General features: G+C 45.4%; 1 protein-coding gene across 1 annotated transcript; it reads left to right on the forward strand.

The window, feature by feature from the left end:
* Positions 1–26,114, forward strand: LOC113429561 (rano class II histocompatibility antigen, A beta chain-like). Its single transcript, XM_087958836.1, has 7 exons — positions 1–28; positions 1,424–1,522; positions 3,722–4,012; positions 23,853–24,134; positions 24,272–24,385; positions 24,624–24,647; positions 25,775–26,114. Exons 1-7 carry the CDS (start codon positions 1–3, stop codon positions 25,786–25,788), a joined length of 852 nt encoding a protein of 283 aa, XP_087814962.1. The 3' UTR covers positions 25,789–26,114.
* Positions 26,115–26,346: the final 232 nt, after the last annotated feature.

The raw sequence follows: 26,346 nt of genomic DNA on the forward strand, positions 1-26,346 counted from the left end.
ATGGCGGCGCCCAGCAAGCCGTGGACCTGTAGGAGTTGTTCCGCGGACCGGTACCAGTCCGCGGACCGGTGGTTGGGGACCCCTGTGCTAGGGTGTATATTCCTAACAACTTCCAGTGGGTCAGAGGAACAAGGGGCTGCCCCACCTGGAGACTCAGCCATGGGGCAGAGGAGGACAGTCCCTGACCTGCCCTGGTGAAGAATCCAGGTTTGTTGCCTGCTGGATCCTGGCCAGTTCCTCAGTTCTGCTTCAGAGGAGCACAAAGCTTCAGGCTGGGGAAGCGGAACCGAAGCACCTCTGCAGCTGATGGGGGTTGGAGGAAGAAGTGCTGCTCTGTGTGTTTGTGTGTGTGTGCGTGAAGGGATGGGAGTGGCAGAGAGAACTCAGAGAAAATCACAATATTTGGGGAGGGGGGAAGCATGAAAGGGGCCCGGAGGTTCTGCCTGGGTCAGGCGAGAGCTGGACGCCTCACACAGGCTGCCTGGATCTGGGCTGACTTTGGGCGACCGACCGGTTGTGTCCAGATACACAACAGGGGGGCAGATGCGGACTCTGCCGCCTCCTTCAGCTGCAGGGGGGACCCGGCTCTGGCCTGCTGAGGCTGGTGCTGGGCCAGGGGGGAGTTTGACCCCTACAGCCCCCCATCCCTGGGAAGGATCCAGGCCTCCTCTGGACCCCAAAAGGTTTTCACACAGAATCCGGAATTCAGGATCTGTTTAACCCGCCTTTGCTCAACTCACCAGAACCCGAATCTTCCCCAAAGATTAGAAAAAATATGTTTTCTCTGGATGTAGTGAAAGATGAGCACAAGGAACAGAATCTCTGCTTTTTTGGATTATTGGGGGAGAGATATTTCCAGACTGTAATGGTTAAAAGGCTGTAATCCTTTAGTGGGGGATACGGGATTACTGAAGTCCCCAGAATTTCTATTAAAATTCCAGGTTATTTTATAAATTATAAATTTATTTTTTGGTTTAATATACTCTCCATCCATCCATCCATCCTTCCTCCCTTCTTAAATAATACGGAAATCTTTTACCAGGAAGAAAATCCGCTCAGATCCTCTTACCAATATCTGTGGAAATGGATTTTTTCTTCTCCTTTGGGCAAAATGTTTCCCCTCCAGAAGAAGGAAGTTCACCTCAGAGGGTGGATTCTTAGGATGGAGTCCCAGGGCTGATTTCTCTCCCCGTGAATAAAATCCCCTTCCTTCCACGATCCTCCCACTCAAAGCGTTGAGTTCCCTGGCAGGAATGGAGAATCTGGATCTTTCATAACATAAAATGTTTGTGAGGTTTATTGAGCTTCTCTCCTCTTCTATATTCTATTCTTATTCTATTCCCCCACCTGGAGGCTCAGCCAAGGAGCGGAGGAGGACAATCCCTGAAGAATCGAGGCTTGTTGCCTGCTGGATCCTGGCCAGTTTCTCAGTTCCGCTTCGGAGGAGCCCAAAGCTTCAGGCTGGGGAAGCGGAACCGAAGCGCCTCTGCAGCTGATGGGGGTTGGAGGAAGAAGCTGTGTGGTGTGTGTGTGTGTGTGTGAGAGAGAGAGAGAGAGAGAGAGAGAGAGAGATATTTCCGGGGGAGGGAAACTGCGGGGAGGGTCCTTTGTCATCCGGCTGAGAATTGGGGAGGGGGGCCGAGGAAGAGCCGCTGCTCAGACGGGGAACCTCCCTGAATTCTGGGCTTGGACCGGAAGAGAAGCGGGGATCGGGAGTCTTGGCTGGGCTCTGGGTGGGGGGAAACTCCGCCTGCGACCCTTCCTGGAGGGGAAGAGCGACCGGAGTCCCCTCCTGCCCTGGAGATCTTCTCCCTCGTTCACTTGGGATCCCAGAAGCAGATCCCGGAGTGGGGCAGCGTCTCCAGGGATCGCCCCTCAGGTGACAGAAGCCCGGAGAAGGTGGATCCCCCTGGGAGGGGAAATGGGATCGTCCGAAGCCTCCGAGGTGGATCCGACCTGGAAGGGATCAGGGGGGATTTCCAGAAGAGGCTGGACGGCCGTTTGTCCTGCCTCGGCCAGGGGGTCAGACTAGAAGACCTCTAAGGTTCCTTCTAGCCTCTGAGCCTCCCTCTCCCCGTCGATCCTCCCCCAGCGAAGCCCTCCGCCCCCTAGCCCCTCCTGCATGGAGCTGGCAGAAAAGACCCCCGAGATGAATGCAGCCCCCAAGACTGCAAGGATCCCCCTCCCACTTTCTCCGCTTCTCTCTCTGCGCCGAACTATCTCCTGCATTGGCTGCAGTCAAGGGAGACTCTGCCCGGAGACCGATGACGCTCCAAGAAGGGAGGATTCTCATTGGTCCTACTGCTCTTTCTGGACCTCCCAGTTCCGAAGTGAAGGGAAAACTCCGCCTTCCCCAGTTCAGACCCTCCGATTCCTCCTGGGGGCCCGGAGCCTCCGCGTCCTTCTCGCCTCTCTTTGCGGGCGCTTGTGGGGCGGCATCCATGGCTTTGGCTGGGCTCCCCCTGGTGCTGCTGGTGGGGGCGCTGGGCCGGATCCCCGGAAGCGAAGGGGGGAAGGAGACCCCGGTAAGGAGGGGGCTGGGCGGGGGAAGGGGGCTGGGAAGGACCCCCGGAGGCGGAAGGAAGCAGATGGGTCTCCAGAGCCTCCAACAGCTTCGATCTCTGCGTGGTCTCCTTCCCCTTCCCTACCCGTATTGCCCCCAGGAACAGGGAGAGGGGCCCTCCCTTGTTCCCCGATTGTAGCCGAGGTGGGGGGTCGCAGCAGGGCCCCTCTCGCCCCCCATTGTCTGGGTCGGAGTGGGCTGCCTGGAAAGAGGCAGGGAAGGAAAAGCGAAAGCGAAAGAGGGAAACTGAGGCATTTTCAGCCCTGAAGCCCCAGAAGGAAAAAGAGCCAAAGAATTTTGGCTTCTGCAGAAACTTAGCTTTTTCTTTTGAATCTCAGATTTGAGGCTTTGGAGGTCAGGCAAGAGGGGAACTTCGGTCCCTTCTGGGGAGGCTCTGAATTTCGGGGGGACCAAGAACCCCTAACCCCTATCATCCCCCACTGGCTCTATCGGGACCTGGAGGGGGAGGGAACGGAGGGAGGGGGCTCTGAGTTGCTCCTCCGAAAGTGGCTCCCCTTTAGTGTGTGGGGGGCTGGAGACCCTCCTTTGAGAGGCTCTTGGGGGGCTGCGGGGGGTCTTTTTGGGGAGGGGGAAAGGAAACAGGTGGGAGCCCCGACAGTCACCCAAAGGGAGGGAAATGGGCTGAAGATTAGGGTGGAAGAAGAAAATTGGGGGGATCCAGGGAAGGGGGTTGAAGGGCTGAGAGACCTCAGAGTGTGAGTCTAGATGTCCTCCTGGTGCACCCTCCCCTCATTCCCCGCCCCCCAAAGGAAGAGAGAGCAGGAGGTGAGGATATTACCTTCCCTCCAGTCCTCCCCCACCGTTCCTCCCCTGGAGATCCAACGTTCCCTGCAGAGAGAAGATCTGCTCGACCAGTGGAGCTTCTGCCTGCCCTCCCCCACAAGGGATGGAGGGGGGTCCCTTAAGGAGGCTCCTCCCTCCCCTTTCTTTCATCCCCCCCAGTCTGCCTCCCCCTAAGAGTGAGAGAGTCCCCCCTCCCTCCTCCAGGGGCGTCTCCCATCAGTCTCTCAGAGGAAGGTCCCCCCCACCCTCCTCTCTTCCTGGTGGGACCCTCCTCCTTCCCCTCTACTGGCGGCTGGGAGCGATGGGCCCTGGAGTCCCTCCTGACGGCCTTCCTCCTCCTCCTCCCCCTGGCAGCCCATTTCCTGTACCAGTATAAGCCTGAGTGCCGCTTCCTCAACGGGACGCAGCGGGTGCGGTTCCTGGATCGGTACTTCTACGACCGGCAGGAGTTCGTCCGCTTCGACAGCGACCTCGGGAGATACGTGGCCATCACGGCGTTTGGGAAGGTGGATGCGGACAAGTGGAACGGAGATAAGCAGATCCTGCAGGACAGGAAGGCCGAAGTGGATCGTTTCTGCCGACACAACTACGAGAAGGGCAGCTACGAGGCGGCCAAGAGGGAGGAGCGAACGATCGGCCGGAGAAGTGAGTCCTGGGGGGGTAGGCCGGGACCCCCCTTTCCTTTCCTGGCATCCACTGGGGATTCTCCTCCCGGGTGACGGTTCCGCCTCCTTCTTCTTCCTTCTGCCCGCTCAGAGCTCCGGAATCTCCCTCTTCTCCCCCTAGATCCGAACTCTCCTCCTGTCCGGGATCTGGGATCCCTTTGATCCCCCCAGGAAATCCACCCAAATCTATGATTTTCTTCTTTGGGGTTGAGGGGAATCCAGCCAGGTCTCTCTCCCCCTCCCTCCTTCCTGCTTAATACAGGCAGTCCTCCACTTACAACAGTTTACTTAGTGACCGTTGAAAGACAGAAGTGAAAACAGTGACTTCTGACCCTTTTTCACCCTTACGACCCGTTGCAGCCTCCCAGGGTCCCCTGAGCCAAATCCAGGTGTTTGGCCACTGACTGATACTTGTGACAGTCGCAGCATCCCGGGGTCCCCTTGATCCCCTTTTGCGACCTTCCATAGGGAAGCAGGGTTCACTTAACAACCATGTTACTCATTTAACAACTGCAGTGATTCACTTAATGTCTGTAGCAAGGTTTACAGCATGTTTACAGTTTAATCTATTGGTATCATTTCATTTATCATTCAAAGTTTCACCTTAATTTATAGCTATCCCAAAATACATTTTCCATCTTATTTTCTTTTAGCCAATATTGTCAGATTTACAGCACTATATCCTCATTACCTCATACAAATATAACAGAATATAAAAGATATAACAGAATATTTAATTCATTAATTCATTAAAAATTTATCTTCCTTAATCTTATTTTCAACATGTTTACACTTCTCATTTTTAGATAAATACATTTTCCATCTTATTTTCTTTTAACCAATATTGTCAGATTTACAGCAATATATCCTCATTACCTTATACAAATATAACATAACACAATATTTAATTCATTAATTCATTAAAAATTTCTCTATCTTCCTTGATCATATTTTCAACATGTTTACACTTCTCATTTTTAGACAAATACATTTTCCATCTTATTATTTTTTAGCCAATATTGTCAAACTTATAGCAATGTATCTTCATTACCTTATGCAAGTAGATAATAAAATATTTCATGAAAGATACTAATCATTCTTGTGCTCAGCATGTTTACAGTTTCATACCATTCATTAAGCATTCAAAATTTCATCTTAATTTATATTATCTCCTATTATGTCCCCCCATTATTACACTTGCCATTGTTGCATATATTTTATTTTCTATATATTCCCTTCCCTCTAACATCTCATTTTTACTGAAATAACTTTTCTTTTAGCCAATAATACCAAACTTGTAACCTCATCTCCATATGTATGTATGTATGTGTGTGTGTGTGTGTATATATATATATATATATATATATATATAGATAGATAGATAGATAGATAGATAGATAGATAGATAGATAGATATAGATATAGATATAGATATAGATATAGATATAGATATATAGATATAGATATAGATATAGATATATATATATATATATATATATATATATATATATATATATATATATATATATATATATATATATATATGTTTTCTTAAGTTTTCAAGGGTACTTACATGTATGGTGTTCGGCTTGGTTCGGGTATTCTCCCACGTCATTGTAGTTCTTTTAAAGTTGTAGCAACGTTTCAGCAGAATCTCATCTGCCATCATCAGGCTTCTGTATTGTGTCCGTCTGTGGGTCAGACTTTTACAGTGGTTTCAGATTTAAATTTGGGGCAGCCTATTGCTGTGCCAGAATGGTTTTTTCTTCATCCTGATTGGTTGGGAGTCTTGGTCTGTGTTTATTGGTCTCGGAGTTTGCTGTGTTCTGCTTGATGGGTGTCTCTGATATCTTATTTTATTTATTTATTTATTTATTTGATTTGCCAATTGTTTACAAGATAATAAGTATAAATGTATACATAGTTGTGAATACATGAAATGGGTACATATAAGAAAAATAAAAGAATAAGAGAAACAATAGGACAGGGACGGTAGGCACGTTGGTGCGCTTTATGCACGCCCCTACAGACCTCTTAGGAAAGGGGTGAGGTCAATAGTAGACAGTCTAAGGTTAAAGTTTTTGGGGTTTGGGGAAGAAACTACAGATTCGGGTAGAGTATTCCAGACATTGACCACTCTATTGCTGAAGTCGTATTTCCTGCAATCAAGTTTGGTGCGGTTTACTTTGAGTTTGTATCTATTGTGTGCTCTTGTGTTGTTATGGTTGAAGCTGAAGTATTCATTGACAGGTAGGACATTGCAATGTATGATTTTATATACCATGCTTAAGTCAGACCGAAGACGGCGTAATTCAAGGTTTTCAAGTTCTAGAATTTCAAGTCTGGTGGCATAAGGTATTCTACAACGAGTAGAGGAGTGGAGAACTCTTCTTGTGAAATATTTCTGGACTTTCTCAATTGTGCTAATATCAGATACGTAGTGTGGGTTCCAGACTGATGAACTGTATTCGAGTATTGGTCTAGCAAATGTTTTGTATGCTCTGGTTAGTAGTGTGATATTACCAGAGAAAAAGCTACGTAGGATTAGGTTAACAACTCTTAATGCCTTTTGGCTATGTAGTTGCAGTGGGCTCTAGCACTTAGATCATTAGAGGTGAGTATTCCAAGGTCCTTTACAGAGCTTGAGTCATCAACAAGATCTTGACTATTCAGCTTGTATTTTATTTTCTGATTTTTTTGCCAATATGTAAGACAGAGCATTTATTTGTTGAGATTTGAAGTTGCCATTTGTTTGACCACTCTGATACATAGTCAAGATCTTTTTGTAGGGTAGCAGTATTGTCTGTGGTATTGAACAGCTTTACATCATCAGCGAAGAGAACGCAATTGCTCTTAATATGATCACAGAGGTCGCTTTATGTAGAGTATGAAGAGAGTTGGTCCTAGAACACTGCCTTGGGGAACACCACTATTGACAGGTACTGGATTTGATAGTACGCTCCCGATTTTGACCATTTGTTGTCTGTTTGACAGGAATGCTTCTATCCAGTTATTCAGTTGTCCAGAGATACCATAGGATTTTATTTTTAGGAGTAGTTTGTCGTGTACCACTGAATCAAAGGCTTTACAGAAGTCTATGTAGATTGCGTCTATTGCTTTGCCCTGGTCGAGTTGTGTCGTCCATATGTTTTTGCAGTGTAAGAGTTGCAGATTACAGGATAGTCTTTTTCTGAAACCAAATTGTTTATTGGAGAGTAGGTTATTTGTCTCTAAGTGAAGGATGATGGATTGGTTAATAATTGATTCCATGACTTTACAGGTGACGCAGCATAAGGAGATTGGCCTGTAATTTTCAACTAGGCTTGGGTCTCCCTTTTGAAGATGGGGATGACTGTGGCTTGTGACCATAGGTTAGGCAAGGAGCTGGTTCTGAAAGATTTTTCAAAGATTATGCTTAGAGGTTTGGCTATGGCAGTGGATAGCTTTTTTAAGAAGTACGCACATATTCCATCCGGTCCAATAGATAGAGATGGTTTTAGGTTGCGTAATGCTTTTTCAACATTGTCTTCTGTGAAATCGATATGTATTAGATCATTGTTGTTATCTGTGGTACGGCTAGGAAATACTGGGCATGATCCATTGCTGTTTACAAATACTGAGCCAAGAATGTGTTAAAGATGTTGGCTTTAATGGTGTCGTCGTTGCAGTCTTTACCATCAGGTCCTATCAAGGGAGGGATGGACCTTGAGTCTTTTAGTTTGTTGTTTACAAAATTGTAAAAAGCACGGGTGGAATTGGTGCTTAGAAGGTTTTCCTCTTGTTTAATGTGATAATTGGTGCATTCGGTCTTTATCTGGTGGCATAAATTTTTGTATCGGTTTTTGAAATTGGCAACGTGACCAGATTTGTTTTTCCGCCAGAGTGACCTCTTTTTGGATTGAAGTTTCCTTATTGATATGGGTAATCTGCTTTTTGTTTTGTTTTGGGAGTTGTTGTTGGTACATATAGTTTGATGACTCTTTTGACTTCAAGTAAAAATATGTTGTAATGGTCTTCAACAGTATTGCATCCAGTGAATAGAGATTGCCAATCAAGGGATGAGAGATCGTTGTGTATAAGATCATAGTTGCCTTTTTTGAAGTTACAATTGGGAATTACATCATTGTGGTGATTTTTGTGTGGACGTATGTTGAGACAAAAGTCAATCATATTGTGGTCGCTACTGAAAAGGGTTCTTTAGTTTGTATTCCGTAAATTAAATTCAAACTATTGCAGAAGATGAGATCAAGGCAGTTGTTTAGTCTAGTGTTGTTGGTTACTAGTTGTTCCAGTCCCAGATTTGTAGTACCATTGTAGAAGGTTGTGTGTATGATTTCAGTTGTACAATCATTTAGGGTCCAGTCAATATGAGGTAGATTGAAATCACCAAGAAAGATAAAAGTTTTTTTGCTCTTTTTGTATCTTGATTGGCTGGCAGCATTGTGTTACTTTAATGGAGGCCTTTAGTGCAGCTTGGCTTCGGGTAAATGGACGGCTATCATTAGTTAGGAAGCTGGGTTTCATCTGGGTGCCTGGTTGGGGTGTGTTTGAGCTGGAGGTATCAGGGGGGATCTGTTTGTGCCCAGGTGTTTGCCTGGCTTGTGGTGTGGAGATTTTTTTGTTTGTGAGTGCAGGCTTCCAAATGATTGACAGCCTGGTGGAATCATCTCTTCTGTTCATGCTTTCTGGTCTTTTTTCAATCTCTATGGCTTCTCTGATGACTCTGTGGCTAGGGTTTTCCATAGTGGCCAGGGTTTGGGTGCCATTGAAGTTGATGCTGTGACCTGTAGCTTCCATGTGTTGGACTAGTGAGGAAGTGTGTTCCAGCTTTTTGACTGCATTTTTGTGTTCATCCAGGCGGGTACTTATTCTTCTATTGGTCTGTCCAATGTATGTGGCCGGGCATGATGCACAGGGGACTTCGTATATGCCTTGGTTTTCCAGGTCAATTTTATCTTTGGGGTTGCTAAGGATGGCTGCTATTTTTCTGTCTGTTTTGAAGGCAGTCCTGATGTGATGTCTGTGTAGTACCTTACTAATTTTGTCTGTAGTACCTCTTATGTAGGGCAGGACAGCTGTTCCATAGGTCTGTTCATCTTCTGGGTCTCTATTGTGTTTCAGTGTGTTTTTGTGGATCAAGCTGGTGATTTTGCTTTTGTGGAAGCCGTTGGCTGTCAGTACTTTAGTCAGGGTGCATAGTTCAGCCTTAATGTGTGTCTTGTCTGCCAGGCGTTTGGTTCTGGTAATTAGTGTTTTAGCCACGGAGTTTATCTGTGCTGGGTGGTGGTGGGATTGGGCGTTGAGGTAGCGGTTGGTGTGTGTTTTCTTCTGGTATATGGTGTGTCCTAGTGTGCCATCTGTTTTTTTGTAGATTAGTACATCTAGGAATGGTAGTTGTTTGTTTGTTTCTGTTTCCATGGTGAACTTGATTTTGGGGTGTGCGCTGTTTAGGTGTGTTAGGAAATTGTTTAGGTTTTCTTGTCCATGGGGCCAAATCACGAATGTGTCATCGATGTATCTTAACCATAGTTTGGGTTTGAGGATGGCATTGGCCAGGGCTCTGGATTCGAATTCTTCCATGAACAGGTTAGCAATGACAGGTGACAGTGGTGATCCCATGGGGGCTCCTTCTATTTGTTTGTATCTTTGTAATACCCGAACCAAGCCGAACACCATACATGTAAGTACCCGCAAAAACTTAAGAAAACAAATATCAAACCTCTACGGGAGGAAATAAACAGCCAGATCAAAACCTACGAGAAACTGAAATTAAAAGAGCAGGAATACTATGTGACCTCCAATTCCTCACGCAGCTGCAGAGACAACAATACTACACCAACCTGCTTCAAATTAACATTTCATCAAAGCACAGCAGCCACTAAACGTATCCTGAAAAGAACTGAAATGGCTCTACTACGGAACGAGCTCCACAATAAGAGATTCCGATTAGATCAGTTAAACAAAGATTTGCTAGCACTACACCTGGAACTGAGCAGCAAAATCCACCCTCTACTTTGGGACAAGATAAAACAACTTACAACTTGGAGAGCTGATTCTGAAGGCATTTACAAACAGGAAAAATTATTGAAAAAATTAAAGAAATTAGAACATGACAAGAAAACCCCCAACAACTCACAACAACACCTGAAACAATTAGTGCACAACGTTTCCAACAGAGAACTCACCAAAACAGAAACAGATGTTCTAACCAAAGGATTCAATTATGCTATAGCACCCCAAAAAATCCCCACAGAATCCATCATATGTGCAGTAGAATCCAGCCTAACTAAATTAAATACAGATGAAGCTGATAAAATAAGACACCAAGTTACCAATATCCTATGCACAAGCAAGCCACCCAAAAGCAACTTACAGAAAAATGAAATTAAAGCACTACAAACCCTAAAAAGAGATAGCAGCATAATCATCCTCCCAGCAGACAAAGGAAATGCCACTGTAGTAATGGACAGAAAAGACTACGAAACAAAATTGACAGACCTACTCCAAGACTCCACATACAAACCCATAAACACAGACCCAACCACATATCTGGAAAAATTAACCAAGAAGAAAATTATAACCAGCCACATAAGCAAAGAGATCCAACACACGATTATACCCAGAGAGAAATCTTCCAGATGCCCCAAACTATACGGCCTCCCAAAAATACACAAAGAAGGCATACCTCTCAGACCCATAGTCAGCTCCAGAGGAGCACCACTACAAAACCTAGCCAAATACCTAGCAAAGCAGCTACAGCCCCATGCTGAAACAGCAGCTTCACATGTACAAAACTCATACCACTTCTTGAAATGATCAAAGATCTACACGTGGAGCAAGAAGATCTGCTTGTAAGTTTTGACGTGGTTTCCCTATTCACTCAAGTCCCGATAAAAGAGACCCTTGAAATCATCAAAAATAAATACCAACCAGCCAAACACCTCATGGAACTAACAGAACACTGCTTAACCAACACATATTTCATATACAAAGGACAAAGATACAAACAAATAGAAGGAGCCCCATGGGATCACCACTGTCACCTGTCATTGCTAACCTGTTCATGGAAGAATTCGAATCCAGAGCCCTGGCCAATGCCATCCTCAAACCCAAACTATGGTTAAGATACATCGATGACACATTCGTGATTTGGCCCCATGGACAAGAAAACCTAAACAATTTCCTAACACACCTAAACAGCGCACACCCCAAAATCAAGTTCACCATGGAAACAGAAACAAACAAACAACTACCATTCCTAGATGTACTAATCTACAAAAACAGATGGCACACTAGGACACACCATATACCAGAAGAAAACACACACCAACCGCTACCTCAACGCCCAATCCCACCACCACCCAGCACAGATAAACTCCGTGGCTAAAACACTAATTACCAGAACCAAACGCCTGGCAGACAAGACACACATTAAGGCTGAACTATGCACCCTGACTAAAGTACTGACAGCCAACGGCTTCCACAAAAGCAAAATCACCAGCTTGATCCACAAAAACACACTGAAACACAATAGAGACCCAGAAGATGAACAGACCTATGGAACAGCTGTCCTGCCCTACATAAGAGGTACTACAGACAAAATTAGTAAGGTACTACACAGACATCACATCAGACTGCCTTCAAAACAGACAGAAAATAGCAGCCATCCTTAGCAACCCCAAAGATAAAATTGACCTGGAAAACCAAGGCATATACGAAGTCCCCTGTGCATCATGCCCGCCACATACATTGGACAGACCAATAGAAGAATAAGTACCCGCCTGGATGAACACAAAAATGCAGTCAAAAAGCTGGAACACACTTCCTCACTAGTCCAACACATGGAAGCTACAGGTCATAGCATCAACTTCAATGGCACCAAAACCCTGGCCACTATGGAAAACCCTAGCCACAGAGTCATCAGAGAAGCCATAGAGATTGAAAAAGACCAGAAAGCATGAACAGAAGAGATGATTCCACCAGGCTGTCAATCATTTGGAAGCCTGCACTCACAAACAAAAAAATCTCCACACCACAAGCCAGGCAAACACCTGGGCACAAACAGATCCCCTGATACCTCCAGCTCAAACACACCCCAACCAGGCACCCAGATGAAACCCAGCTTCCTAACTAATGATAGCCGTCCATTTACCCGGCCAAGCTGCACTAAAGGCCTCCATTAAAGTAACACAATGCTGTGTTATATATATATCTTCTTCTTCTTCTTCTTCTTCTTCTTCTTCTTCTTCTTCTTCTTCTTCTTCTTCTTCTTCTTCTTCTTCTTTTTCTTCAGCGCTTGTCTCGCGCTTCTGGCGAGGTCCGCTAATGTCCTTGAGTACTGCTTCCACGCCTCTCTGTCTGCCACGTATGTCGGGTCTGCCTTCGCGATCTCTAGATCGGCCTTGATCGTGTCCATCCAGCGTTGCTTAGGTCTACCACGCGTCTCGCTCCTCCGACAATCACCTTCATCGCAGATTTGATGATGGATTCTTCCTTGGCGCGACTCACATGGCCGAACCATCGTGAGCCGGACTGCCTCATGACCGTGGGGATGGGCACGACGTTGAACCGTCTGCGCGCACTTCTTCATTCCTGACGCGATCGAGTAGGGTGAGGCCTACCGACCATCGGAGCATTCGCATCTCCATTGTCTGGAGTCTGCTTTCGACTTCTTTGGTCGCCGGCCAGCACTCTGCGCCGTGATATGGCCACGGGGCGCACCACAGAGTTATGGATTTTCGCCTTCAGGCGCATCGGCATCTTCTTGTCACAGAGGACGCCCGTGACGGACTTCCATTTGCCCCACGCTGCGTTGATCCTGGCTGCCACCTCAGTTTGTAGGCCTTCTTCCCCAAGAGTAGTTCCCAGGTACTTGAAGGTGGAGGCGCGCGGTAGCTCCTGCCCGCTCACGTGGATGGAGCCTGTCGCTTCGTTGTCACTGGTCAGGTATTCGGACTTCTTTAGGTTCAACCGAGCCCGAACTGCTCGAGGCGGTCGTGCCACTGTTGGACTAGGTGCTCGAGTTCAGCCTTGCGCAGGTTGGCCAGGAACACATCATCGGCGTAGAGCAGCGCCATGGGGCAGGCGTGTACAGGTCGTGTGTAATTGTGTCCATCACCAGAATGAACAGCAGTGGTGAGAGAGCAGAGCCCTGGTGTACGCCGACGGTGATATTGAACTCCTCTGATATCCCAGCTGCCGCTTTACACGGCTTTTGTGACATCTGTATAGGAGTTGGACCCATTGTACGAGTAGCTCGGCATCGCCGTGATCTCGCAGTGCGTACCAGATGAGATCGCAAGGGACTCGGTCGAGGCCTTTTCCAAGTCCAAGAAGGCGGTGTGGAGCGGGATTTTCTTCTCTCTGTGAGCCTCCATCAGCATCCGCACACCGAAGATGGCATCGGTGGTGCCGCAGTTCTTGATGAATCCGGCCTGGTTGACGCTGATGTCGACGATGTCCCGAATGCGCTTATCGAGGACGTGTTCGAAGATCTTCATAGTGTGTGACAGTAACCTGACCGGTCTGTAGTTGGAGCAGTCCGCTGGGCTGCCCTTTCCTTCCAGATCGGAACAGTGGTGCTGCGGTACCAGTCGTGTGGCACTATTCCCGTGGAGACGATGTTGTTGAACAGCTCGCACAGCCACAATGCCGAGCCCGGTAGTGCCTTTTTCCAGAAGTCGGCAGGGATGTCGCCTGGTCCTGTTGCCTTACCGCTTTTCATGGCCTTGATGGCGCCGGTGACCTCGCTGGCGTGAATGCCTGAGACTGGGCCTTCGACGGGGTCACCTCGCGGGGTTCGTGGGGTGTGGGAACTCTCGGTGGAGATCTTCTCGAAGCATTGCCGCCACCTCTCGGCAGCGTCTCTGGGGTTGACGATCAAATTTCCCTTTCGTCGTTGATCCCCTGAAACTGGTCAATGTCCAGGGTCTTCCTGTGTCTGCTTTTGGCTAGGCGGTAGATCTCATTCTCGCCTTCTCGCATGTTCAGCTTCTCGTAGATGTCGCCGTAGTGGGAGCTTCTGGCTGTCGCTACTGTTTTCTTGGCTGCCTTTTTGGCCGCCTTGTACTCGCAGAGCTTCTCGCTGGTCTTGTCCTGAAGAAAGGCCTTGTAGAGCCGTTTCTTCAGGTGCACGGCATCTTGTACTTCCGGTGTCCAGAGCCATGTATCTCATTCGATGCGTCTCCGTCCTGGCTTGGTACAACCAAGCTGTTGGCAGCCGGCAGTGTGAACAGTGCTCTTCAGCATGGACCACGCTTCCTGTGGCCCGTCCGACCATCTGCAGGAACTGCTCCGGTTTGATGAGGGGTCCCGCCATCTTCTTCTGGTTCCATCACTTGATTCGTGGCTGGTCTGCATTCTTTTTGTCAATGTTGGTCTTGGGCTTGCTGATCCTGATCTTCGCCATCAGCGGCCTGTGCTGACTGCTCGATTCGTACGGGTACACCTTGGCGTTGAGCACGTTTTTAGCGGCTCTTCGTCGCACGATGATGTAGTCGATCTGTGTGTGGTGGTTCCCATTTCTGCTATGGTAGGTGAGGAGTTGGGGTTCTCGCCAATGAAGCAGGTGTTCGTGATGGTCATATCATGGGAGTCGGCAAAGTCCAGGATCCTCTGGCCATTCTCATTCATATCGCCTGTGCCGTGCCCACCGTGGCACTGGTGTCCGCTTTTGTCCCGCCCTACATGACCATTCAGGTCGCCAGAGATGATGATGTCGTCTTCATATGGGATCTGCCTGAGTTGGATGTCGAGCAGTTCCCAGAAGGTATCCTTCTCCTCCTCGTGACATCCAGTCTGAGGGGCGAGGCGGACAAGATGTGTAGGCGCTGCCTCTCGGTCGCTACATATATATATGTGTGTGTGTGTGTGTATCTTTGGTTATTCGGTTTTCTCCCCGCGTAAGATTGGAAGTATCTAGGCAACGTTTCGATGAAGTCTCATTCATCATCTTCAGGCTTCTGTCTTCAGCTCTGTGCTTCTCAGAGTGATGTGAGCTTGCAGCTGCTTCTTCCTTTTAACTGCTAGTGGGGTGTGACTTGATTGGGTGGGGGCTTGGCTGTGTTCTGATTGGGTGGGGGTGTGTTCTCATTGGTTGGGGGTTTGGCTGTGTTCTGATTGGTTGGGGGTTGGCCATGTTCTGATTGGCTGGAGGTGTGTTCTGTTCAGGTGGGGGCTTGGTTGTGCTCAGGTTGGTCTTAGTTACTGGGGATTTGAGCTGGTGAGCTGTGATCTTGCTGTTTGGCTTTGAGTTCGTGGTCGTGCTGCATCTTCATGGTGGGGGTCAGTTCGCTTCATGTATGGCTCAGAGGGGTTTGAAGTGGGTAGTGATGCAGCTGCAGTGCGGCTTCTGGTCTGTGGTCGTGTCTCATCTTCTGTGTGGGTGTGAGTCTGCTTTTTACGTGGAAGTGTGGTGGTGGCATCTTGTGTGGCCCTCGTGGGTGTGGGTCTGGTGTCATTCATCATGTTAGGTACTCATCTGTTCATGAGGGCGGGTTTCCAAATGGCTGGTAAGCGGAGGTGTCATCTCTTTTATTCATGCTGTGTGGGCGTTTTTCATCTCTATGGCTTCTCTGATTATTCTGTTGTTGAAGTGTTCGGTTTTGGCGATAGTTCTGGTATTTTTAAAGTCAATCTCATGTCCTGTGGCTTCGAGGTGTTGGACCAGGGAAGAGGTCGGTTCTTCTTTTTTGATTGAGTTCTTATGTTCTTCAACGCGTGCACTTATTCTTCTGTTAGTTTGTCCAATGTATGTGGTGGGGCAGGCGGTGCAAGGGATTTCGTATACTCCTTGGTTTTCTAACTCGATTTTGTCTTTAGAGTTTCTTAGGATGGTGGATATTTTTCTGTTTGTGCAGAATGCTGTTTTAATGTTGTGTTTTTGGAGGATCTTGCTGATTTTGTCTGTAGTGCCTTTTATATATGGGAGGAGGGCTTTGCCTGTTCTCTTGTTCTCTGTCTTGGATTTTGGTTGGGGTTTCTTTTTGGATTAGGTGGGTAATCTTCTTTCTTTGGAATCCATTGGCTGTGAGTACGTTGGTGAGAGTGTTTAGTTCGGTTTTTAGGTGTTGTTCATCAGCTAAGCATTTTGTTCTGGAGATGAGTGTCTCAGCTACGGAATTGATCTGTGCTGGGTGGTGGTGTGAGAGTGCATGTAGATAGCGGTTTGTATGTGTTTTCTTCTGGTAGATGGTGTGTCCTAGGGAGCCATTGGGTTTTTTGTATACCAAGACATCTAGGAAGGAAGTTGATTGTTAGCTTCTGTTTCCATGGTGAATTGTATTTTGGGGTGTAGGCTGTTGAGGTGTGTGAGGAAGTTGTTCAGTTTTTCTTTCCCATGTGGCCAGATTATGAAGATGTCATCTACGTATCTGAGCCAGAGTTTGGGTTTGTGGTCATATTTTTCTAGAACTTGTGTTTCAAAGTGTTCCATGTAGAGGTTTGCGATGACAGGTGAGAGGGGTGATCCCATGGGTGCTCCTTCTATTTGTTTGTATTTTTGTCCGTTGTAGGTGAAGTATGTATTGTATAGACAGTGGTTGGTCAGATCTAGGATGTGCTGGGGAGGGTTGTATTTGTTTTGGGTGGCTGTCAGGGCTTCTTTTATTGGCACTTGGGTGAAGAGAGATATGACATCGAAGCTCACTAGTAGGTCGCTGGGTTGTAAGTTTTGTTTCTTTATGATCTCGATGAACTGGAATGAGTTTCTTACATGTGAGTTGATGGATTCTGCATAGGGCTGTAGTCTTTTGGCGAGAAATTTGGCTAGGTTTTGTAGAGGTGAGCCTATGGAGCTGACTATTGGTCTAAGTGGAGTTCCTTCTTTGTGTATCTTGGGGAGACCATAAAGCTTAGGGCATCTGGATGATTTCTCTCTGGGTATGATTCTTTGCTGGATTTCTTCACTGATGGGGGAGGCTTTTATTTTGGATCTGGTGGTTTTTTCTAGGTAGGTGGTGGGGTCTGTCTTTAGGGGTTTGTATGTGGGGTCTAGGAGTAGGTTGGTTAACTTGGTTTGGTAGTCAGATGTGTTCATAACCACTGTTGCATTGCCCTTGTCTGCTGGTAGGATTATTATGCTGGTGTCTTCTTTCAGGTTACGTAGTGCAGTTTGTTCTTCTTTGGATAAGTTGCTTTTGGGTGGTTTGCTAGTGCAGAGGATGTTGGTGATTTCGAGTCTGATTCTATTAGCATCATCAGGGTTGGTTTTGGTCAGGCTGGTTTCAACTCCGCATATGATGGTTTCTGTGGGGATGTGTTTGGGAGCGACAGCAAAGTTGAATCCTTTTGAAAGGACCTTGGTTTCGCTTCAGTGAGGATCTTGTCTGAGATGTTGTGCACTGTTTGTTTCATGTGTGGCTGTGAGGGGGAGGAGTTGGTTTCTGGCGTTGTTGTAGTTTTCTGAGTTTGTTGGTGTGTGTGTCTGTCTTGAGGGTGGTCTGTGTTTCGGCTCTCCAGACAGCGAGTTGTTTGGATTTGTCCCAAAGTAAGGGGTGAATCTTGTTGCTGAGTCTGAGGTGAAGTGTGAGGAGATCTTTGTTGATTTGGTCTAGGAGAAATCTTTTGTGTGAAGTTCATTTCTAATTAGGGCCAATTCTGTTCTTTTTAGGATGCGTTTGGTGGCTGCTGTGTTGGTGTGGAATTTCAATTGGAAGCTTGTGGGAATTAAATTTTGATCTCGGCAGTTGCATAGGAATGCGAGGTCATATAAAATGGAAGCTCTTTGGACTTCAAGTTTTTCATAAGTCCTGGTCAGATGGTGGGTTTCCTCCCGTAGAGGTGCAATATTTGTTTTCTGAGGTTCTCGCGGGTATTTGTATGTGGATCTTTGGTTATTCGGGTTTTCTCCCGCGTAAGATTGGAAGTATCTAGGCAACGTTTCGATGAAGTCTCATTCATCATCTTCAGGCTTCTGTCTTCAGCTCTGTGCTTCTCAGAGTGATGTGAGCTTGCAGCTGCTTCTTCCTTTTAACTGCTAGTGGGGGTGTGACTTGATTGGGTGGGGGCTTGGCTGTGTTCTGATTGGGTGGGGGTGTGTTCTCATTGGTTGGGGGTTTGGCTGTGTTCTGATTGGTTGGGGGTTGGCCATGTTCTGATTGGCTGGAGGTGTGTTCTGTTCAGGTGGGGGCTTGGTTGTGCTCAGGTTGGTCTTAGTTACTGGGGATTTGAGCTGGTGAGCTGTGATCTTGCTGTTTGGCTTCGAGTTCGTGGTCGTGCTGCATCTTCATGGTGGGGGTCAGTTCGCTTCATGTATGGCTCAGAGGGGTTTGAAGTGGGTAGTGATGCAGCTGCAGTGCGGCTTCTGGTCTGTGGTCATGTCTCATCTTCTGTGTGGGTGTGAGTCTGCTTTTTACGTGGAAGTGTGGTGGTGGCGTCTTGTGTGGCCCTCGTGGGTGTGGGTCTGGTGTCATTCATCATGTTAGGTACTGCCTGTTCATGAGGGCGGGTTTCCAAATGGCTGGTAAGCGGGAGGTGTCATCTCTTTTATTCATGCTGTGTGGGCGTTTTCTATCTCTATGGCTTCTCTGATTATTCTGTTGTTGAAGTGTTCGGTTTTGGCGATAGTTCTGGTATTTTTAAAGTCAATCTCATGTCCTGTGGCTTTGAGGTGTTGGACCAGGGAAGAGGTCGGTTCTTCTTTTTTGATTGAGTTCTTATGTTCTTCAACGCGTGCACTTATTCTTCTTAGGATGGTGGATATTTTTCTGTTTGTGCAGAATGCTGTTTTAATGTTGTGTTTTTGGAGGATCTTGCTGATTTTGTCTGTAGTGCCTTTTATATATGGGAGGAAAAATATCCACCATCCTAAGAAACCCTAAAGACAAAATCGAGTTAGAAAACCAAGGAGTATACGAAATCCCTTGCACCGCCTGCCCAACCACATACATTGGACAAACTAACAGAAGAATAACCACACCACAAGCCAGGCAAACACCTGGGCACAAACAGATCCTCCCTGATACCTCCAGCTCAAACACACCCCAACCAGGCACCCAGATGAAACCCAGCTTCCTAACTAATGATAGCCGTCCATTTACCCAAAGCCAAGCTGCACTAAAGGCCTCCAATAAAGTAACACAATGTTGCCAGCCAATCAAGATACAAAAAGAGCCAAAAAAACAGACAGAAGATATTAGAAGCAGAACACAGCAAACTCCAAGACCAATAAACACAGACCAAGACTCTCAACCAATCAGGATGAAGAAAAAACCATTCTGGCACAGCAATAGGCTGCCCCAAATTTAAATCTGAAACCACTGTAAAAGTCTAACTCACAGACGAACACAATACAAAAGCCTGATGATGGCAGATGAGATTCTGCTGAAACGTTGCTGTTAGGTATAACATTGATACCAAATATGGTTTGGGTGAATAAATATATAAAACTTAGATATCATGGTTTAAGTGCTTATCACTTTAAGCACAATGTTGCAGGCAATTAGCCGATTAAGGGTGCGGTTAGAAGTTACAATATAAGGAAGCATTAGAAGCTGGAAAGCTTACTGTGACTAACTGTGAATACTGTTTGTACTGTGCCTGTGACCGAGATGATCCTGTCTGCTACTGTTTGCTGATTTACTGCGGAATTCAACTGTTCTACTGTTTGAGGCGTATTGCTGAATATCCAGCATTTGTTCCTCTGGAGAGAGGCACCGGAGGAGGAGAAGATATCTTTATCGGCTGATAAAGATATTGTAAGGACTCTTAACTTGGACTGTAATAGTGAGTCTTACTGGATGGAAATATAGTGAATGATAAATGGACTGAATGACAATGCTTTAAACTCTAAATGGATTAAAAACTATTTAAACTACAAACAGTGTTTGTATTCAGTGTGTGTATACTCTGGGGCCCTTCCGCTCTCGTTTGGCTGCCTGGCTTGACTACTGCTGCAATACTCTGCTAGGGGTTAATCCCCAAACACTAACAGTTGCTACAACTTTAAAAGCACCACTACTATGACGTGGGAAAATACCCGAACAAAGCTGAAGGCCATACATGTAAGTACCCGCGAAAACTTAAGAAAACAAATTATATATATATATATATATGCCTAGATACTTTGATATATGCCTAGATACATAGATATATGCCTAGATACTTTGAATCTTACGCGGGAGAAAACCCGAATAACCAAAGATCCACAAAATATATTTTTCTGTCTTCTGCACAGTAGTGGATTTTTAAGCTGTGCAGATGCAGATAGATAAACTCAACAAGACGTCCATAACAAAGTACGTTTATTGGTTCATCAGGTATCCTCATAAATCACATTTGTGATGAAGTTCTTCTTTAATGACCAATCCTTTGCATATCTGCCTTGTAATAAAAGATGGTTATCACCTAACCCATCTCCTAGCGATAGAAAGCAACTGCCGTGAGTTAGGGAGTTCAGGCAAAAGTCAGGAAAACTCCCCCAACCCATCCAGGGTCAATTCAATGACCAATCAGGATTACAGATGTGGTAACGTGATATGGACTACATTTCCCAGGATACCTTTAACTACATTTACCATGATGCATTCCCTTAAGGGGACAGCTCACAATTGCTACCTAACTATCCAATTCCCATACACTGGCTGGACAGCACATACATAATTCATTAAAAATATTATACTACTACATGGTTATATCTATTCTCTGTCAGGCTCCACAAAACATTTATTTTAATATTTTATCCCCTATTCATTTAGATCTTACATAAGCATTTGTCTATCTTAATTAATCTATTATAAGTTCTTATTTTCATATCTATTACATTTAAATAATTCCTTCTAATTCTAATTCTTAATCCCATCTCCTCAAAATCTATTCTATATGTTTTACTATAAATATACCTCATCATGTGGAGTCTCCCTCTTTTCTGCTTCTTTTTTTATTTTATTTTATTTTTCTATCTTGTTCCTTTCTTTTTTTTAACAAAGTTTTTATTTTTTACAACAAACATTCGAACAAAACATAAAAACATAAAACCCTCTTTCAATTATATACATACAGTGTGTCAGCTGGTTACAATCTTTTGTGCTATCCTTTTTTACCATTACTCACAAGTTATATAAATTCTCACCTTATCGATCTAGCTTATGCTTATATAATATCAATTATTAAACATTCATTTGACTATTTTTCCATCATTTTATATGAGATATTCTAATTTTCATTATGATTTAATCTTATACATTCATCCAATGGTTATATATTTTATATTGTATTCTATATCCATCTGTTGACTTTTATTGTAAGGCTTACTAATCTATTTCTTTACCATGTCTTTTTATCTAACCATTGATAAAATAAATCCCACATCATATAAAATGGTTTATCCTCTTGTTCTCTAATTTCAAATGTCAATTTACTCATTTCGGCACAGTCCATGATTTTCTTAATAATTTCCTCCTGCATAGGTATTTTTTCATTTTTCCAATTCTTAGCAAATACAATTCTAGCCGCTGTTAAAACATTGACAATCAAATATTTCAATTCTTTACAATATATTTCCGGTATAATTCCCAATAAAAATATCTCAAGTTTAAAGTCTATGTGCTGTTTTGTCATTTTTTCCAACCATGTGTGGATTGTAGTTCAATATCTTTTTGCATCCGAGCATGTCCACCACATTTGGTAATATGAACCAGGTATCTGATAACATTACCAACATTTATCCAATTTATTCTTGAACATCCTTGCAATTCTCATCCAGGTAAGTGCCACCTGTAAAACATTTTATATAAATTTTCTTTATATGTAGTTGACATTGTCATTTTATAATTTTGAGACCACAATTTTTGTCATTTATCTAAGTCCGAATTTTTCCACCACGCAATCATTGTTTCTTTTACTTGTTCTTCCTCTAATTTAAACTCTAGCAAATGTCCATAAAGTTTTTTGATTACTTTTTCATCAGTACCTGTCAAATTTTTATCTAAATCAGTCAACTTATCATAGATACCTTCTGTTTTAACATCTTTATCAAATCTAGATTGTATTTGCAAATATGAAAACCAATTCATTTTACACCTTGTTCTTCCAACGCTGGCATAGATTTAAGTTCACCCTTTTCATTCAATATCTCACCATATCTAATTGTTTGTTCGTTTGTATATATTATTGAATAGGAAAAAGCTTCAATAGTAGATAACCATCGTGGAATTTTAAAATAATATTGCTTTTTTATCTTCTCCCAGTTTATCCACTCCTTTACCCACATCAGACTCGTCTCTTGGTAGTATAATTCTCAACTGGGCAAAGCAAATCTTGCATCTTGTAGCAATTTAAGTTTTATTCTTGCTTTTTCCCCCTGCTAAATGTACTGTATTTTAGTACTATTTTGTTTAAATCTTCAAAAAATTCTTTCCCTAATCTGATTGGAATTGTCTGGAATAAGTATAAGATTCTAGGCAATACATTCATCTTAATTGTAGATATTCTCCGTGATAATTGCAAATTTTCCCATTTTATCGAGTCTGTCGCAATCTGTTGTTTAAGTTTGAGATAATTGTCCTCCTTAAGTGTGCTACATCTTGGTGTTATGTGTATCCCTAAATACTAAACCTTGTTTGTGATCTGGATCCCCAAAACTTCCAATTCTTTCTTTTGTCTTCCTAACATGTTCTTTGCTAAAATCTTTGAATTATCTTTATTTATTTTCAAACCTGCTACTTTCTCATACTCTTCTATCTTTTCTATCAGTTTAGGTGCTGACTCCAATGGATCCTCTAATATAAATACCAGGTCTTTTTTCCACTTCTAACTATTGTCTCTAAATCTTTCTTTTATATTAATTCATTGTTTCTTTGCTTGTTTATCATTTTCTATCATCCTTTGGCTTTTTCCCTTAATCCTTCCTCTATTTACCATCATTTTCTGATATTTTCTCTCCCATTTCTCAAAGTTTCCCCCCTCCCACTTAGATCTCCACTGTGTATCTCCGCAACCATTTCATTTATCAACATTCCGGTCTCAATATCCCCCCTCTTATTTATTATATTCATCATTAATATCTCATATTCAGCTTCTTTTTTCTTCTTGTGTTATTTGTTGTTCCTTTTGATCCATTTCACTGCTTTCTCTTTCTTCTAACTCCTCCCCCGTCTTTGTCCTTTCTTCTTCTTCTTCTTCTTCTTCTTCTTCTTCTTCTTCTTCTTCTTCTTCTTCTTCTTCTTCTTCTTCTTCTTCTTCTTCTTCTTCTTCTTCTTCTTCTTCTTCTTCTTCTTCTTTCTTCTTCTTCTTCTTCTTCTTCTTCTTCTTCCATTTCTGATTTTTCCTCCATATTCTGTATATTCAGTTCCCAGTTCTGGAGATTCTCCTGGACTCCCGAAGAGCAGGTGGCAGTCACGGCTAGGAGAGGGTCTGTAAGTCTTTGGGTTAGTTGGCCACTTTGGCAAATAAATTTAATAAATAAATAAATGTACTAAACAAACAAACAAACGTGGTATTACACCTGATTAAAAGTGTGGTTCCATTTTCCATGAGATCCCAAGAATCCTCCGAATCCTGCTGTGTTTGTCCTCCCCGTCTTCTGCATTATTTCTTTCCATCTCCACCACATCTGGCAGAAGGTTCCTTCCACCTCTGGGCGTTTCTAGCGTTTATCCCTGTCGGATTTGCCTATTTGGGGAATTCTTCCTTTTTGGAGACTGCAACTGATCCCAATCAGGAAGGATTTCACTTTTTCCCCTCTTTCAGGATCCCTTTTAATTTCTTGCTGCAATTTACTTTTCAGGAGTGAAAAGGGATCCTGGCCTGAAGTAACCAACTTGGTCTCCTGTTCTGGGCCCTCCTGTGCCTCTCATGTGCCTCCTTCTCTTCCTTCCCTCCAGCCAAGCCCACTGTCACCATCTCCCCCACCAAGATGGATCCCGCTTCCCCCAACACCATCCTCCTCTGCACTGCCAGGGGCTTTTACCCCCTGGAGATCGAGATCCAGTGGCTGAAGAATGGGAAGCTGGAGGAGGAGGGCGTGGCCTTCGGGGAGGAGCTCCAGAACGGAGACTGGACCTACCAGCTCCAGGTGATGCTGGAGACCCAGCCCCAGCGGGGGGACGTCTACACTTGCCAGGTGGGGCATGTCAGCCTGGAGGCCCCCATCACCATCCAGTGGGGTAAGCCCCTCCCCTCCCTCCCCTCCTGCCCTGAAAAGGGGGAGAGAACCTCCCTGTGGGGGGAGCCGGAATGGACCCTCCTGGGGGACGGTGGGCCTGATCATCCTGCTCAGGTGAGGCTCCTTCTCCTTCCCCAGAGCCCCGTTCCTCCAGCTCTGCCAGGAGCAAACTGTGGACGGGGATCATGGGGGCTGTGATTGGAGCGGCCTTCCTGGCTGTGGGGCTCTTCTCCTACCTGAAAAGCAAGAAAGGTGAGTCTGGGGGGCTGGAGGAGAGGTTGTGGGGAGGGGACCATCTAGGGGAGGACTCTCATCGAGCTCAGCAGGTGGCCAAGAGGGTCTCCTTGAGGAATAGTTTTGGGAACTTCTGTTCGTCAAGGGGGCTATAAGGGAAGATCGTCCAACCTATTATGGGCTATCAGTGGGGAGGGGGACCCCCTGAGTCCTCCAGCCCATGAAGGATCCTGATTGGCTCTTTTTCTCCTTCCAGCCACTCCCATCCAACCTCCTGCAGGTGAGTTTCTCCTCTTCCTCCCTCATCTCAGCCCCTCCTACAAGTTATAGGTGTTTTTTTAATATATTTTTTTAAATATCTCCTTTCTGTGGATGCAGCAAATTTTTGGATTTTGGGCAGCTTTTCCTTACAGAGATCAGAAAAAATATTGCAATCAAAAAGAAAAGTACACAGAAACGCTAAAATCTTGCGCAGAATTTTTCCAAGTTTTGGGAAATTGCAAAAGGGAAGGGAAGGAGGGAAGGGAAGGAGGATCCCAGGTTTACATTTCTCCCCCCCCCAATAGTTTGTAAGCAACCCACCCATCCTTTTAGGCTCACTGTGGAGGGGGGTTCCTGAGGGGATTCAGGCATGGGGACAAATTCCACCCCTGTGGCTATTTTAAAAAGGGTGAGTCCCATGTTAATATGCACTGTGGTATTTTGTGCCACTTCAGCAAATGGCAGCAGATCTTCCCAGCTAGATTGCTGATAATTAACACAGTATCTCAGGTATTGTTCTATAATAGCGTTAGTTCGTTCTGCAGCTCCGTCCGTACTCGGATGGAGGGTGGAGCTAAGCCCTTGAGAATGATGACCCTATCACCTTCATGAACTCCCTCCAAAACTCCACTGTGAACTGGACCCCTTCCTCCCCACCCCCAGTCCCAGATGATCCTTCTTGGCTCTCCATGGAGACTCATTTGGGTTCACTAGTCAGAACCTTGACAGGCTGTTCTTCCTGACCCCGCTTCTCCTTGTGGGAATTCACACAATTTCTGGCCAAGTGACCCCCAGGCTCCTCCCTTTTCTTCAACCCCCATCCTGGCCCCATGTCCTTTGCTCATATGAAACGTCTGCAGGGGGAGGGAGGGGGGTCTCTCCTCTTGATTAACCCTCTAATTAAGACAAATAGGGAGAATCCCAGAATCCCCTGGAGATGAAATGGGGAGGAATCCCTGGTCCTTCCCAGCCTTTTCCTCCCTGAAATGGGCAGATTCTCCCTCTATTTGTCCCTGCCTGTCAATCACCCCCCTGCAGTGTGGGCCTGCCTTGGGGTTGGGGGGCTGAAAGGGAAGAAAAAAATGTTATTTACACAAAAAATGTCTCTTTATATTCTAATTTTCTTCCCTGTCTCTTTTTCTGCAGCCCTCATGGATTAATCCTGCTCTCTGATGCAAAGGATATTTTTTTCTTTAGTAGCTGATGATTCTTTGTCCTGTTTGCAACCTCTGAGAAATGGAGGCTGAAGGTGGCAGGTTGGGGGGAGGAGGAGGATGGTAGCTTCCTTTGGGGGCCTCCCTTTCTTGCGAGGGAGGGGTGGAGACCATCTAGACTGTCCCCTGGGATGCTGGGCCGACCTGTCCCTCTAGCCCCTTCATCTCTCCTGGCTTTGAACCCACAGCAGCTTCATCTACATTCTTCTTCTTATGAATCACTTCCCTTCCCTTCGCTTTGCTATGAAAGAATAAACTTTAGAAGCAGTAAACCCTGGACTCCTTCCTTCCTCTTTGCCGCCCCCACAGGAGGCTCCTCCCTCTGCTGCCTCTGGATCCCAGATCCTTTGGGGGTCCAAAGACAGAACTGGTTCGGGAGGATGGTGGGCAGATCCGGGGAGGGGAAGGGCCCCCTCCTGCTCAGAGGCCTCCTTGCTCTGCTTCCCCTCAAGCCCCCTTTGGAGGAGCACAATGCCAGCAGGCAGGGTCTTCCCTGAACGTTTG

This window comes from Notechis scutatus, chromosome 2, assembly GCF_049901735.1.
Source record: "Notechis scutatus isolate UNSWTSFEM ecotype Mainland chromosome 2, rNotScu1.2, whole genome shotgun sequence".
In the NCBI taxonomy this organism is placed as follows: domain Eukaryota; kingdom Metazoa; phylum Chordata; class Lepidosauria; order Squamata; family Elapidae; genus Notechis; species Notechis scutatus.

Bases quoted from the DNA above. Each gene is read 5' to 3' on its own strand.
- LOC113429561 (XM_087958836.1), top strand. From the start codon at position 1: ATGGCGGCGCCCAGCAAGCCGTGGACCT. The intron at 29-1,423 runs GTAGGAGTTGTT...GATCCTGGCCAG, and splicing joins GCCCAGCAAGCCGTGGACCT to TTTCTCAGTTCCGCTTCGGA. The intron at 1,523-3,721 runs GTGTGTGTGTGT...TCCCCCTGGCAG, and splicing joins TTGGAGGAAGAAGCTGTGTG to CCCATTTCCTGTACCAGTAT.